At 48.2% G+C, this 17,173-nt stretch overlaps 1 protein-coding gene across 1 annotated transcript; it reads left to right on the top strand.

Annotated features, from left to right (window-relative positions):
* Positions 1–1,943: 1,943 nt before the first annotated feature.
* On the top strand, positions 1,944–15,949 carry LOC131288981 (jmjC domain-containing histone demethylation protein 1). Its single transcript, XM_058318166.1, has 5 exons — positions 1,944–2,063; positions 9,864–10,024; positions 11,207–12,540; positions 12,610–13,445; positions 13,615–15,949. Exons 1-5 carry the CDS (start codon positions 2,010–2,012, stop codon positions 15,364–15,366), a joined length of 4,137 nt encoding a protein of 1,378 aa, XP_058174149.1. The 5' UTR covers positions 1,944–2,009; the 3' UTR covers positions 15,367–15,949.
* The last annotated feature ends 1,224 nt before the right edge of the window (positions 15,950–17,173 follow it).

Raw genomic sequence — 17,173 nt, 5'->3', positions numbered from 1 at the left:
TGACCGAAGATTACCCACATCCGGTATCGGGTTCTTTTTTGTGTGCCACCGTGTGTGCTCGAGAATTTCATCGCGCCCAAAGGTACTACAGGTCGGGTGCAACGCGAAAAAGCATATACCCGTTGTGTGGTAAAATAATTGGCTTTTACTATCTATCGCCCCCGAAGTGAAATGACGTTGAAAAGTGCGTGAAACAGCTTCCCCAGCAGCAGCAGCAGCAGCTCGAAAACGGCAACGGCGACGGCGGAGGCGATTCGTCGGGCGCGCGCCTTCTTATGGTTGCGGTGTGAAGGGGAGGGGGATTGATGCAAGGCTGAGGGTTAGCAGGGAAGGCAAGTGATCGCGGCGGCGGCATTTTGTCGGCAGTAGTGTGCGCGTTGTCGAGGAAGGAAGGTTGAAGAAGAAAAAAAAACTAAATTCAGCTCGCGCGGCCGGTCCATCTCATCGTCGCCGCGCTCGTTCTCTCCAACCGGGGAGTCCGTTTCGCCCGTGTGTCGTCATCGGGCGTATCGCCGTCGTAAGCAGAATCGTACTCTTCTCTAGCAGGTTCCAAGGCGCGTTTGTCCGATTCGCGTGTTCAGTACGGGCGTGTGCGTGCCAGTGAAAAGGTGCGGGCTTTCCGTGTCGCGCAGCGAACAGATTTTTGCTCCACACAACCCGAGGAGCGCATCGCACAGCAGGGCCTCGACGAATACCGCCTCGCCCGGAGGAGGAGTGATGGTGCATTAAGTGCGCGGCCTTTACCAAATCCAATCAACTCGTAGGCTGCTCCACAACACAACGTCGGTTGTACTGTGGTGGGCACAATTTTTGAGCATCACAACCGCCGTCGGTCACTTGTCGCGTTATAACCAGAACACCAAAAAATTGCACCAAGCGGTGGTTTCCGCTTTTCGTGTCTCGTTTCCCGTTTCCGTTCCTGTGTGTTCGAGCAGGCTTTTAAAAAGGTTTTCCGCCGCGTCGTAGATCCTTTCTGGTGCAGTCTGGGCCAGCTCCCGTTTCCCTCCCTTCTCCCTTCACACACACACACACACACACATAGACGGCACCTATGCCGTGTTTTTCAACTACGCCATTGGAGAGGCAAGCTGAACCCTTCTTCCACACACACCGTTTTTATGTGGCAAGTGCGTCGCCGTCTCCACCGCCTGCTTTGAAAAAGGACTGAATAAAGCCGCGTGTCAAGGGTGCAGTTTATTGGAACGCGATGATATTTGATGGTTTTCTTTTTTTTCGTGACAATTTTGTCGCTGTTTCTGCTGTCACATCGTGACCAACACCCGCCCTTTTTTTTTTCTTCTACACACTCGCCGTTCGGGGGGGTAATAAAGGCGTAGCGTCGCATATGTTCTCACATGTTGTTCTCTTTGCGTATGCTCTCTAGGTCGTCGTCGTCGTGTCCTCCGGGAGTTTGAGGAAAGGGTGCACGCCACAGGGCTTGTCCACAATAAAGTGCTATCGCCACCTCCTGGAGTGTGATAATAATAACGTGGCGATGATGTGCAGTGTACCTTGCTTGCGTGTGCTGTGTTGTCTTTGAATCTCGTGGTGCGTCGTGTAAGTGACGCCGCGGAATACTGAGTGTAAGAAAAATCGCCGACCACCCGGCGGCGGCGTGGTGGCGGGAGGGGACTTAAATAAATAATTCGACGTCGTGGTTTTCTTTGTGCGCCAAGTTCCAATTCCCACTTGACACTGGCCTGGCGCAAGTAAAGTGACGTCTCGTGTAAAACGTGAGTGGGGTAAAACGAAAAGAATTGCTGAACATATACGCAACGCAACAACAACAGCTGTGAAAATAAGGTAATCGCAGGAGATAAACAAAAAACAAATTAATTACCGCGCGTTGCTGCATACACAAGGAAATAGCAACCACACGTGTGATCGTGATTCGTGGACGCCGGAAGGCCGTGCAGCAACGAGATAATCACACGCACGCAACACACACATACACAATTTCGCCATCAACATTGGCTTCCGGTGGTTGAGCAAACGACGTGCGGCGCGCGATGTCGTCCGAAAAGGTGCCGCCGATATCGCCATCCAAAAGTCGCAGGCAATTGGTAAGTACACACTGAACGGGTGGAAAAAAGAATCATCGGGCTCCATAACCGCGGCAGGGTAGATAACGTATGTGTTTGCCACGCTGCAAAACTAAGATATCCAAGAGAAAGGGGGAGCACAATTCTTCCGACGAAGGCAAACTTGGAAATATTTTTACACAAAATATCAAATTATTTCTCGCACGATTTCCTCGTGAGAGAATGGATAAAGAAACACACGAAAGAATAATAGCTAAGAATCACCACAAGAGTCAATGAGAAAAAATCCGCAAGCCGAATGCTGGTTCCAGTTAAAAAATGTGCACTGACATTTAATTGCGCACTCCGAAAATGTTGGCCAGTACACACTTTCTTCCAATTTAAAATCCATCCATCGTCGAACGGACGAGCTTCGTTTGAAGCAAAGTTTATTGATGTCATCAGCCGGGTATTCGTCAGTCAGCCGTTTCTTTGCACACGCTGTCTGCCCCATCGCGTGGTGGTCCCCGACGATGGCCGGGCAAGACTGAAGAAAACCGGACTAACGAATCGAACGTCACCACAAAGAACAACGCTTGCGAGATGACGCGCGCTTTGTCTCCGGATTCGGAAGCAGATGAGCTAATTACACGCGGGCAAGAAAAGCGCGAGAGCGACTTCTTCTCGAGGGACACGCTTGGTTGGTCGAGAGTCGCGGGTGATATTTCTTCCCGCGAAACTTCACCTGATGATGTCGGGAGGAGTTCGCGGTTTAGAACGTATTATTTTTTATTCTTGCCTTCTAGTGGTACCGCTGCTTGAAAATAGCATGGCTAGCGGTTTTCCAGCGCACACGGCGCAAGAGGAGGAACGTACCATTTAACGTGCATGAATGCAGAAAGGGATGGATTCGCGAAATAATAGAGCGCGACAGGACACATCAAGGCACGATCCAGCGGAAAAGGAGTCTTGAGCGAAAACGAGATGCGGATGTATGCGCGCGCATTAAATCAGCGTTGGCGTTGCTTTTCCCATCGGCAAACCAACTCGCGTTTTCGGCAACCTGTGTCTGCCTGCCCCAACCGCGTATGGCCATCTTGATCGTTATTGCGCTGAGGTGATTCGTCCGGAGGATCTCTCCTTCTTCAACACAAGAACATCGAAAATATCTCGTGGTCGGTACGCTGCCGATGTTTCGGAAGTGCGAGTTAGATTTGTGCTCGCTCACGTGTTCTTGCGCGGCAACTTTGCTGGGGTTACACTGTGTGTGGGTCTCGTACCCTCCTTACGTACGTCAGCCGGCCGGCTACTGTGCAAGACCATCCGGAACCGGGACGTTTCCGTCCAGCATACCAGAAAGGGTACGGCCGTGGTTCTGCTGAGTCTGAGAGCGCCATGCGAAATGATAGGTGGTCTAATGGCGGAGGGGCGGACGTTGAGAGCGATGTTGAACGTGTGGTGCACATGAATATTTCATGCATGATTTTCTTCCGCTCATTGAGTTGAGAGGACGATAGAAAAAAGCGGAAAGCGAATGGCTTTGGTTGGGTCGGCTTTGAAACGGAAAGAGAAACAAAGTGTTACTTCAAGACGTGTCGTAAACGTAGATGACCGGAAGGCGACACACCCCGGTTCCAGAGCGTTGCTTCGCTACATTCGCAAAATGGAACCAAGGAAACCACATTGTACTACTCGTTTCATAACGTCATTTAAATATTGGCGTAAATGCAGTTCTGATTCGAAGGAAATTATATACCGGAAAGCTATCCGCATCCCACAACACAAACCCGTGATACTCCCACGAGGGGGTTCTGTTTTGTCCGACAGGTGTGTTGATCCAAATTAAACGAGAAACTCATCTCCCGGCGGGAGTGTTTTCATTTATTTTTAGGTTGCACTTTTCCTCCCCCCTGGGCACAATCGATGCCAGGGGCGCGCGCGCCGTCAACTGGCATCAGGCGGTGTGGAATGTCGAAAATGTTTACAGCCAACCAACAGGATCAGTCTTTAAAATGCTCGTCAAAGTGTTCGGGTTACCGGCAATTATTGGGTCGAATCGACATTTATTTGAGATTGTTTTTTTTAGATAAAGTTTTGTAGGAAATGATTCATCAAGAAACCCACGGTCAAAAATGATGATCATGCAAGGAATCTTAAATGAAACCATTTGGTAGATAATTATGCCGTGCCTTTGACCTACTTGTGTTTCTACTCATGAGGCGTAGATAATTTCTATCAAGTGTTTCTTATCTTGCGCGATTGGCGAAATAAATGTTTGCGTAATTTTCCCAGGTCAAATTGAAAAAAAGAAGCAAACTTAAAAGAGAAGTTGATTGTGTCGGCGACTGATAGATGGCATTATTTACCAAATGTCTGCGAGAGTTTCGTTTCTAATTCAAAACACTTCCAAAGAATCGAAGAAATCAAATTTACGTTTAAGTTAAACAAAGAGCAATTGGCAAGATTCGCGAATTTTGGCGGGTACGTATCTTAATGGCCTATGCCTTGAGCAAGCCCGGCTGACGCACACAACAGTCATATTCATTCATCAAAACTCGTGAGTCAACTGTTGTGAGGGTGACTCCATTTGTTCGCTGCGTGCTAGACGAATTGTTGTCCGCGCGAGAGACCAGTCCGTGGGGTGTGGGGTTAATGATGTTTGGGATGGATTCCTTCACTGCTGTTCCATCTTCGAGGTGGCGCCAAGCATGTTTGTGATCGCTGCCCTACCACATCATCCCCGAGCGAGTTTAAAACATACACTTCTCATCGTTCCATCTATAAATTTCTCCCAAGGGTATATGCTTCTTTTTTTAGTTTGCCTCTCGCGGACAACTCGCTGAACAACACTCTCGGGGAAAAAAAGCTGATGTTTCGTTCTGCGTCCCGCTTTGTTTACCTTTCGAGACGTAAGATTTCTTCGATGGTTTTTAAGGAATGCACCTATCAAGCTCTTTTTTGGACCCGATATTTTTAGCAACCTTCAAATGAACTTTTGTGGATCGATCACGTTTGAATACTTCCAGGCTACTGTCGAAAATTTGTTGAACCACACTTTTTATTCGTTGTGATAGCATTTTGCAGCGTTTCTTCTCCGTTTGGGTTTGAGCTTCCAAAAGCGACAGCCATCACCACCAACCCGTTGTGTAAAGGACGCTTTCTTGCTTTGCGGTTAAGGATTGGTCAAATTTTCCGTCGTCGTGCGAAGGTTTTTGCCGAAAAGTTCACGGCATCCTCGGAATCTTCATTCTTTATCCTCTTTCTTTTTCCCTCTCTCTCTCTCCCTTTCGTACAAACTGATACCTGACTTGAATCACTCCATTTTTGGAGCCCACCAGCGCGCGCCGGGTAACATTTCGGAGTCCGAGAATCCGACAAAAAAAGGAACCGGTTTTCGCTTATGTTATGTACGCCAGTTTTCGTATTTCGATAGCATCCAGCATCATCATCGTCGTCGGTGTCGTCGTCGTCGTCGTCCGTCGGCTTGGCCAGGTTTTCCTGTTCCGCATTGTTGCTGCTGTTCGTATCATCCTTGCGATATTACGGGGCGGCCCGACCGCGTTGCTTCTCGACAAACTCGGCATCGCGAAAGAAACCTTTTTCTGGGGCAAAGTGATTTTTAACGGTTGGATCAGATTTTATAGCTTTTTAAATCTTACTCCAACGGTGCATACTTTAACTGCTTCCTTTTACGACAATGTTTATTAAATGTCTCGTAAAAAAAAAGGATGAGCCTATTAGCCAGTGTTTATTTTTGCAGCCGCGGGGTGTCAATAGTTTGATTTATTGTTACTCAATTTCATGTGTATATGTTTGTCTTTCTTTCTCTCAATACCACATATTACAGCCTTTTACGATGGATAGCATAAGTTGAAACGCGTTGAACGCCTTTGTTAACTCCGTTAACGCTTCTGGAAACCGGAATATGACATCTTGCAATCCTTCAGCGCGTTTGTCACCTTCATTAATGATTCTTTAAACTCGAATATGATATTTGTAAACTTCATTACAGCCATTGCCAGCCAACTTTGCCTCGAAAGCGGGTGATTTTGTCTCTAACACACGTTATTTTGAAATAGCTCATCAACTGTTGTCTCTAAAGCAACTGGTATTGAAATAGCTCATTGACAGTTGTCTCTAACGCATCTCATTTTGTCTCTAACTCATCTGACTATGCCTCTAACGCAGGCAAGGATAAAAATAAGGAAAAACCAAAGTAATTGTGGTTATGATACATTGTAAGACTCCAAGAACAATAAACATTATTATTTTGGTATACTTTAAAGCTATTCTTATGTATTTTTAAATAATTTTGCGTTTAATTTTTATACGTGCCTGCATACGCATCAACTAAGAAGCCTGCATTACGGTGTTCAACTCGGCGGCATAAACGTACTTGCTTGGATTAATGTATGTCACTTGACAGTTAAGATAGTGCGTTTATGCCACCGGGTTGAACACCACAATGCATAGTTGATACGTATGCCGGCACGTATAAAAATTAAACGCAAAATTGTTCAAAAATACATAAGAAAAGCTTTAAAGTTCTTGGAGTCTTACAATGTATCATAACCACAATTACTTTGTTTTCTCCTTATTTTTCGGCTTGAGAGGGTTGCCCGCGTTAGAGACATAGTCAGATGAGTTAGAGACAAAATGAGATGCGTTAGAGGCAACTGTCAATGAGCTATTTCAATACCAGTTGCTTTAGAGACAACAGTTGATGAGCTATTTCAATCATCGGTGGGTTAGAGCTGAACATAGGTGGCAACGGCTGTATCGCCCTGTCAGATTGGAGGCCGGTTTGTTTTGGGTTTCATAGATGCAAATTGTGTACACATACATATATAGTCAACCATTCGAAAAAGACGTTACTGTTCACATTCAAATTGTATCCACGCTGTGAATAAATTATTTTAAACGATTGAACGGTTCTATTGAATATCTGTTATGGAAATGGTATATTGTGGTATACACAAATCATAGGAGGGCCCATAGAAACGGAAATGTAAAATTTATTCTTACCAATCTAGTAAGCTTAGATGTGCTGCGGTGAAGGTAATTGCAAGTGAGAATTTCAGATTCCGTGATAAACAAGCTCAGCGAAGGAGGAACAGGATTATTTTGCCCACTGAGGAGTAGTGAATTGGCCTTTTATTTTCCATTGAAACTGGAAAAGAATGACACGTTGGAGGCACTGGTCCTGCTGGGTGCATATGTGAAAACAAGCATGGTGTCAGCTCAAGACAATGAACAGCAACTTTCACTGCAACGACGGCATTTGATGAAATCAACAAGCAACGAACAAACCTACCGCTTTCTGAATGAGCCCTCATTGTTCGAAGACGAGTCTAAGAAAGCTTTCGTCCGCTGGAGCTACCGGATGATCCCGGATGTAGAGCGGTGGATGGCCCGGAAACACGGACGGGTAAACTTCTACCTGTCCCAGGTGCTGACGGGGCACGGCTTTTTCCGCCAGTATCTCGCAGCCAAAAAGTTTACCCTATCCGGCCTGCCCTGACACCGAGGAGTTGCCGGAACACGTGCTGTTCCAGTGCCCCCGTTTCGCCGGGGTGCGCGAGCGGCTCCTGTCTGGACATGGGCTGGCAACCGTTACCGTCGACAACATGCACGAACACCTGCTCTATAGCACGGAGGCCTGGGTTCGACTGGAGGAGGCAGCAAGAATCATCTGTTCCGAGCTCCAGCGGCTCTAGACCACCGAGAGAAAGCCATCGCTGAGCGGCAGACGGCAGCGGCCAGGCGGCGAGTAACGGAACAAGCAGCGGTACGGGCAGCGGCCCAAGATCGAGCGAGAATGAGCAGGTTCGGTCGTGACCCCACGCTACGGGCTAGGATCCAGGCGGCGTAGAGCAAGGCAGCTTTTGGACAGCACCAGGCTACTCCGACGACGCCAACAGCGGGTGCCAACCGGGGTTTACGCCAGCACCATGCAACGCAACCTGGGGCTTCCCCGGCTTCATGACGTGACCCCATAGCACCAGGACGCGGCGCAAGTGGCTCTATACGACGCCGAGGGAAGCGATATGCGAGTTTGGCATAAACGTGAGCCAACACTTCTTTTCCAGTTTCAATGGAAAATAAAAGGCCAATTCACTACTCCTCAGTGGGCAAATTAATCCTGTTCCTCCTTCGCTGAGCTTGTTTATCACGGAATCTGAAATTCTCACTTGCAATTACCTTCACCGCAGCACATCTAAGCTTACTAGATTGGTAAGAATAAATTTTACATTTCCGTTTCTATGGGCCCTCCTATGATTTGTGTATACCACAATATACCATTTCCATAACAGATATTCAATAGAACCGTTCTATCGTTTAAAATAATTTATTCACAGCGTGGATACAATTTGAATGTGAACAGTAACGTCTTTTTCGAATGGTTGACTATATATGTATGTGTACACAATTTGCATCTATGAAACCCAAAACAAACCGGCCTCCAATCTGACAGGGCGATAATGAAGTTTACAAATATCATATTCGAGTTTAAAGAATCATTAATGAAGGTGACAAACGCGCTGAAGGATTGCAAGATGTCATATTCCGGTTTCCAGAAGCGTTAACGGAGTTAACAAAGGCGTTCAACGCGTTTCAACTTATGCTATCCATCGTAAAAGGCTGTATTAGTTTTACAAATTTTGCATTGATGTGTCCATCGCCTGCTGCGAAAGCTTCATTGCATTGAGGCAGCCATTTCACTTGTTGTCTCACACTCACGTTGTGTTGTGGGATGATCGTGATAAGATGGTTCGTGAGCCCAACCGCATTTCTCTCTTCCACCTCCTACCATGCCCTATGTACATACAATGTTCCGTGGGAGAAGTGCTCGATGTCTATCGATTGCCAGACGGAAACTGCCGTCAACCCTTATCGCAATTGCATGTGTCGCGTTGACTCAAGGAACACTCCGGTGGTGGATGACAGGACTTGTCTGTCAGACATAGGAGAGCTTCCGAGAGCTCTTTTTTTACCGCAGAATATTTTTTTTCATAACACATTTGATAAACATTTTCATTGTTTGAACGAAACCAACTCAGGTGAATAGCTAATGTTCTTTAGCTAGGTTGTCAGCTGTGCAAATTACCACGGTTTATGTTTTCTAACCCCAATAGACAGTGTGACACACCAAGGGAATGCGTGCGTCTTTGGAATTATGGTTACAGTGTGTCGAAATTCGGGAGTTTTAGGTACTGAAAACTGTTAAATTTCTATTGCAATTATTTAAAAAAAATGTCTGAAGGATGACGCATGCAAAGAGCAGAATTTAGTTGAACGCCACCACTCTTTCGGTAGTTAATTTCTGCTCTGTAAATTCAACCCAAACTTACCGGCCAAAATGAGAGTCATCTGCGTCCACCTCTACCACCTCCGCTACCAACGCACCCGAAAGTAGCGGGTCTTCTTGGAGCAAACTTTACACCAAACTCGGGACCAGAAACAGCTGAAGAGTTACTTTCACTTTTCACGGTCACAACCACCATACAGTCGTCGTGAGCATGATTACGTGCCCTTTGTGCTCATATTCCACCTGTGTGTCTATGTGTGACTGTCGCCGACGAGGCAGCAGGGAGAGTACAACCCGAAGGGAGCGAAGGGGTGAGAAACTTTTAGCCCTACCAACACCCGGAACCCTCCCGAGGGTGGGGTTGTAATCCAATGCTGTAATCGCGTTCCTGGCGTCTTTCGTGTTTGGGTTTCTTTCGTGTGATTTTATTTGAATAAGAAAAAAGCAAAACTTCTTCCGCAGCTTATACACATTCATTGCCTAACCATCATCTCACCATCTCGCGTTCCTTCTTTTCTCCGTTTCCTTTCCAGCGTGAACGCAAACAGCGCAAGCTTTACTCGGAAGAGTGGAATCTAGGCGACGATGACTACGAAGGTGCCCGGGGGTTCAGCGTGGCCGAGAAGCTCGAGTCGCCCCGCTTCGCCCAGTCCGGCATGGTGCGCGAGATGAAGGGTGAAAATCTGACAGTTGGGTAAGTGAACGTCGTCGTAGAATCTCCTCACGCACGTTGGTCTAGGAGGCCTTGCCTTCTCGCCCCAGCCTTGTCTCGTATTCTCCAGGTACTTAGAAACGCACATTTTTCCCGCGTCCTTCACCGATCCGCAAAACGATTATGAAGACGTTTGCGGACGAAATATTTCCGCTGTTCGAACGGCGAAAGTGTTTTGAGAGCCCCCCGTTCGTCAATTCTGATGACGCGCTGGGTTCCAGCGGTTGTAGACCGAAACGTAACCCTGAACACGTGTTTCCAGCGCCGCCGGTACCTCCTCCGTTTGCTTGGTTCTCCCTGCTTCAGTAGGTCGTGTTTCAATTCCATTTATTAAAGTTTCCTTTGGCAAGCTTGACATTCAAACCTGTTCGGTTTGTGTCTGACAACAGTTAAGCTTTTTTTTTACGTAAAGTTGTATCGGAACTCGTTTCGTTGTGGTCGCAATACGCGGTTTTGATTTGATGTTGCTGCAAGTAAAGTGCTATCGTTGAACAAACATATTACTGCTAAGGTTTCGAATCTCATCGAAATACGGATTCATTTTCTTTTATTCCTTTAATGTTATCTTTTATTCCTATAATGTTTTTGTAATAACGGATACAATCGTTATTAAAAGTAAAAATATTTCACTTTTTTATTTAAATCTTTTTATCTACAACTGTATACTATTATTATAAAGTTGCATAGGGTTGCTTCGATTTCAGAGCAAATCAGATTGTGGTTGATGATAATAGGAAAGCTTTTTCGGCAATATTGCTGATTGAAAATCGACCAAGAGGAAAACTAAAAGCACGCATGCATAGCATCGAAGAAGGCGGTGTCCTGATTTTCAACCAGTGATTGGACAGAACAGGCTAAGCGATAAGCTGCGTCCATTATTTGTCGTTGACCCGGTTAGCATCATCCGAAAGGAGGGAAAGGGTGATGGTTGTAATTAAAAGTTGATCAGCGGATAAACGGGTGAAGGATGAAAAGGAGTAAAACAGCCACGGGGCTGCGTTCTGGTTTAGGTTGGGAAGTTTTGGGTCATTTCACATGTTACGAAACTTAATTTGTCACCTTTGTCTTAGCGTTTTTGAGGGTTATCGATTCGGAGCTCTCTACGGTCTGTCGGGAAATTATCAATACTAACCCCCCCCTTTTCTTATTCCCATTTCCCGATAGATTTCTGCAACAGAATGGCTTCAATATACCGCTGCTGTTCAAGGAGAAAACCGCCCTAGGGCTGCAGGTACCGTCGGCCAACTTTACCATCGGCGACGTGCGGACGTGCGTGGGCTCCCGGCGCGTCCTGGACGTGATGGACGTGAACACGCAGAAGAACGTCGAGATGACGATGAAGGAGTGGGAGAAGTACTACGAGGACCCGGTGAAAAAGAAGCTGCTGAATGTGATCTCGCTCGAGTTTTCGCACACGCGGCTCGAAAACTACGTCCAGAGCCCGGCGATCGTGCGACAGATCGATTGGGTGGACGTGGTGTGGCCGAAGCAGCTGAAGGAGTCGCAGGTCGAGTCGACCAACCTGTTGAACGACATGATGTACCCGAAGGTGCAGAAGTACTGCCTGATGTCGGTGAAAAATTGCTACACCGATTTTCACGTCGACTTCGGTGGCACCTCCGTCTGGTATCACATTCTGCGCGGCAGCAAAGTGTTCTGGTTGATCCCGCCGACCGAGAAAAACCTACAGCTGTACGAAAAGTGGGTGCTGTCGGGCAAGCAGTCGGACGTGTTCTTCGGCGATACGGTGGAGAAGTGCGCCCGCGTCTACCTGACCGCCGGCAACACTTTCTTCATTCCGACCGGCTGGATCCACGCGGTCTACACGCCGACGGACTCGCTCGTGTTCGGCGGCAACTTCCTGCACTCGTTCGGCATCGTGAAGCAGCTGAAGATCGCGCAGGTCGAAGACAATACGAAGGTGCCGCAAAAGTTTCGCTATCCGTTCTTCACCGAGATGCTGTGGTACGTGTTGGCGAAGTACGTCTACACGTTGCTCGGACACTCGCATCTTGTGGGCGAACCGGGCCGGGAGCACGAGCTTGTCGGAAAGTCGCACGTACACCTCACGCACTACGAGCTGTTCGGGCTGAAGGACATCGTGATGTACCTGTACGATCTGCCGGCACAGAAGAAAAACGTGCCCGAGCTCATCAAGGATCCGGTGGCGTTGATCAAGGATGTGCGAACTCTCGTCGAGCGACACTGCAAGGACATTCCGGAGTTAGCAATCACCGGCGTGCCGGTGCTGCATCCAGACCTCAACGTGAGCAACAATTCGTACATCCGCGAGCATTACGAGTACTACTCGGGTGACGGTGGGGGTGGTGGTGGAGGGAATAGAACCTCCACGGATAACGAGGGCGGTGCTGGACACGATCAGGACGAGCGTGATGGAGATGAGGAGGATGAGCTACGCGAGCGAAGGCTTCATGAAGGAGGAAAGAATGGCACCGACCACACGGAAGATGGGGCACAGCATTCGCCACAACAACACCGTCAGATTATTGTGAAAAATGACGCTAGTTCCACAGGCCCTCAAGTATTCGAAGCAAGTAACGCACAAGAGCAACAGCAGCAAACACAAGAGCAGCAAAATCATTCCCCAAATAGTCACATTCAGCTCGCATCAGTGCACCGGAAGGACGGCGCTTCGAACGAAGTACGTTCGGTAATGGGGGAGCAAGATGTGCACTCCGCTCCCCGGTCACCTCCGATCGGCAGCTCGAACGGAGGAACGACGATGGGTCCACCGGCACGCCTCGGTCACCATCAGTACAATGCGGACGACGATCGGAACTTCGTTTCACCGCAGCCGACGAGCGGAAATCGACTTCCTTCCAGTGGCACCGGTGGTCGAGGGCCGTACAAGAAGCACGGCTTGGCGGCCAGCAGTGGTGGTGGTGGTGGTGGTGGGCACGGTGGACATAGTGGTGGTGATAAGCGGGACGGTGGTGGTGGTGGTGGTGGTGGCAATGGACCGCGACGGCGTCGGACACGATGCAAGAACTGTGAAGCCTGTCAGCGGTCCGATTGCGGCGAGTGTAGTTTCTGCCTCGACATGGTGAAGTTCGGGGGACCGGGTCGGGCGAAGCAAACGTGCATGATGCGCCAGTGTCTGCAGCCGATGTTACCGGTCACCGCGCAGTGCATTCACTGCAATTTGGACGGCTGGCGGCAGGCACCAATCACCGCCCCGGCGCAGGCTAAGCTGCAAGCCCAGCTACAGGAAGGCCCGTCGGCGCTAATGGAGTGTTCCGTGTGTTACGAAATTTCGCATCCAGACTGCGCCCAAAGGGCTGCCGGTGGCCCAGCGGATATACACGGCATCGTGAACGATGATCTACCAAACAGCTGGGAGTGTCCCACGTGTTGCAAGTCGGGCAAAAATACTGACTATCGGGTAAGTTCGACACTGAAAGCATAAGTAGAACTAGTTCGAAATATTAGATTAGCAATCAGGTCGCTAAACTATTAATAATCATCACTAAACACAACACAAATTTCGGCGAGGCACCGGTTAATAAAAATAAATATCCTTAATCCTATGGTTGTTCCATTTTCTATTTTAGCCACGCCATTTCCGGGCACGCCAGAAATCGTCCGACATTCGCCGAATGTCGGTCAGCAGTGACGCGTCCTCCGTACACAACGTGGACCTCGGCCGGATAGGAGGAGGAGGAGGTGGAAGCGCAGGCGTTGCTAGTGGGGGCGGCCATGGAAGTGGCGGCGAAGGAGGAGGAGATACAGTGATTTCTGGAGCGAATGTACCGGCGCCCCGAGCGCCTCGGTTCCAGGACGACATGTTGTATGCTTTTGCCGTATCCGGCAGTGCGGTGATCGTCGGCGGAAATGGTGGCAATATACTGTTTGAACGCAAACCCAAGATCAAGGACGAGGACATCTCGAGCGGCTCCGAGAACGATGCGATCGGGAAGAAAATGATGACCGGTGGGCCAACGGGGGGCACCATGATGAAAGTGGAAGTCAAAGACGAACCGCTAGACCAGAACCATCATCACCTTCAGCATCAACACCATCATCAGGCGACGAGCGTCATTAAGGACGGCCGGGAAGTGCAACAGCAGCACCAGCAGCAGCAGCAACAGCAACAGGGTACGGTTGTTGGTGGCACAGGTACCGGGGTAGTCCCGATAAAACGCAGGAAGAGCGAAGAGGGAGGTGCCATTCCAGTGAACAATCACAACAGCACGCAATCGACCACGGCAGAAGGAGGTAGTGGGGGTGGAGGTGGTGGCGGCGGTGGCGGACACGAGTCCAAGAACAATCACACCAGCAGCTCGCTGCCACGCAAAAAATCCTCCCAGCGGATGCAGTTGGCGCACCAGATCCACAGTACGTCGACAAAGCCGATGAAAAAGCCGCTCTATCCGATTCGGCCCGCCTCGACGGCACACTCGGGCGCGATGGCGCAACCGGGCAACTACGCGCTCGACGCGACTTGCATGCTGGCCGTATTCCGCTACCTGCCCCCGGAAACGCTCGTCACCTGCACGATGGTGTGCAAAACTTGGTCCAACATTGCCGTCGATCCGTCGCTTTGGCGGCGCATGAACTGCACCGAGTACAAGCTCTCACCCAACCTGCTGTCCGCGATTGTACGCCGCCAGCCGGAGCATCTGATCATGGACTGGATTGCGCTCGGTAAGCGACAGGTCACGTGGTTGATCTCGCGCATTCCCGGCCTGAAGAATCTCTCCCTGCAAGGCACGCACATTCAGGCCGTGCTGGGACTGCACACCTGCATGTGTCCACCGCTGCAGGTGCTCGACCTTAGCTTCATCGCCGGGTTGAACGATTTCGCCATCCGTGAGATCCTCTCGCCACCGAAGGACTCTCGACCCGGGCTGGCAGACTCCAAATCGCGCCTGCGTAACCTCAAGATGCTGAAGGTGGCCGGGGCAGACATTTCGGACGTTGCGCTGCGCTACATCACCCAGGGGCTGCCCAACCTGACGCACCTCGATCTGAGCTCGTGCCAGCGCATCACCGATGCGGCTATTGCACAGATCGGCACCTCGCAGGCCGCAATCATGACGTTGATCGAGCTCGATCTGAGCTGCTGCAAACTTATAACCGAGTCATCGCTTGCGCATCTGGCCACCTGTAAAGCCCTGACGCGGCTCGATCTCAGCCACGTGCCGCAGGTGTCCACGCAGGCGGTCATCAAGTTCGCCACCGAGTCCAAAAATAATCTCCAGCTGCACGGCATCAAGCTGGTGGACAAGCGGAAACCACCGCCACCGCCACCGGCTCAGCAACAGCAGGAGCAGCAAAAGAAGGATCAGCAATCGGCGTGTTAAGTAACTTCGGGCGAACAATAACGTACAAGGCTAGGCTGCACGGTAATGTATTTCCAGAGTTTATTTTCATTATTGGAAAGGTTGAGGTGTGTTCAGACTACCCTAACAAAAATCTCCCAATCTCTCGGCAATGGCAATCGGGCGCGCGCTTAATCGTAAAACAGAAACCCCACGGATGGTTGGTGGGTGGTGAGACGCGGCGCGGCGGGTGTCAACAATTCGTAAACAAACCAAAGACTAATTTTTAAGTTAACCATTTAATTTTAACCGTCGGCGGTAATAACTTTTCCAGCAGCAACTTTCTCACCCCATTCTGATTCGGTGGGAGCACAAAAGGACGAAATGAAATAAAAAAAAAACACTGCAATCCAATTCTTTAACCCATACGCTTGGGCGTAAGCATCAAACCACACACAGCACCAGCAGTAGCGAAGTCATCATCGGTACTTAGTGTCGCAGATTAGATAGATTTAGAATGTGATCGTGCGTCGTGTGCATAGGTTTAGAGCAACTAGTTCTACTTATTGTCAAGTGCTTGGTGAAGTAGTTTTGTAAATTGTATAAACATCTTCAGGAACAGAGCGCAACAGTTATGTGACGTATCACGTACATATGTCATGAAGACGACAGGGTGTATACGAAGAAGTTATCCTGAGTTATATGTTCATTCTTGAAACCTCATCATCCTCTCACTCGTTGCTTTCATAACAGTGATAAGATAATTTTTTTTATACTTGGAAGATGGTCAATGGCGAACTCAATTTTGATCATTTCTTTGTGCCGAAATGTGTTTCTTTACCATAATTTTATCCACTATCCGTTCCTTTTTAAAACGATAGTTTTAAGTCGTATCTTCCTGTATCATATCTCGTTCCGTTTCTTGTGCCGAAGTAGAATTCCACAATTTGTCCACAAACAAAATCACATGTAGACGTAATGAGGAAAGGCAATACGAAAGTATAAACCATGGCGATGGCCTATGGGAATGAGTTGAAAAGTTGGTGTGTGATAATCGATTTTGATTTCTGGAGGTCATTTGTTGTTTTTTTAAATTCATCAAATCGACCCCATGATTTGCTCCTCTTCGCTTCCTTCGTGTATAATAAAATTTGGCATTTAATTTTTTTTTTTTTTGAATAATAATTATTACAAAAACCGTTTGCTTTTAAAACGCCGCGAAAGTACTTGCAGTGAGGGGGAAAGTGTTGAACAATGTCATCGAGCATCGTCGAGGCAACTGATTCCGCTCGGTAGAGAAACGCCATAGTTCGCCTGGTTAGCTTTCCCCGTTTGTTGTTCGTGCATTCATAAACAGCACAGCAAACGATCGAATTACAAAAAAGCAGCAAAATAATATTGCATGATCAAATAAAAACAAAACCCAAATGGCATACTGCATCCCAATCCACCCCCAATCTAACGGGGAAAAAGATTGAGCGCTAGTTTAGCGTTGAGATAGATAAATGAATAAAATTAAATACTGAAATAAGGGCAAGGCGGCGATATTCGAATATAGTTGAATAGGCATAATTTCACGCAAACGTTGAAGAATACGAATACGTAGAGTAAAAGCGAAAAACACAAGCCCCGTATTACAAGAACAATTGTTGTATCGTAATTTAGTTGTAAATAAACGTAACGTCCCTTCGTGAGCAAGATAGACAAAATCCTCACCGTTGATGTTTAACAATATCGCTGCTCGAAAAAATATTGAGAAATTATCATACATTCATATCAAATATTAGTTATATTTTTCAAGAGCCAAGATTGGACTTGTTTGTTATTAGTTGGGTATTTTTGACTGGAT

The sequence above is a fragment of the Anopheles ziemanni genome, chromosome 3, assembly GCF_943734765.1.
Source record: "Anopheles ziemanni chromosome 3, idAnoZiCoDA_A2_x.2, whole genome shotgun sequence".
NCBI classification, from domain to species: domain Eukaryota; kingdom Metazoa; phylum Arthropoda; class Insecta; order Diptera; family Culicidae; genus Anopheles; species Anopheles ziemanni.
The sequence above is the reverse complement of the archived record's forward strand: the minus strand, read 5'-3'. Positions and strand labels throughout refer to the sequence as shown.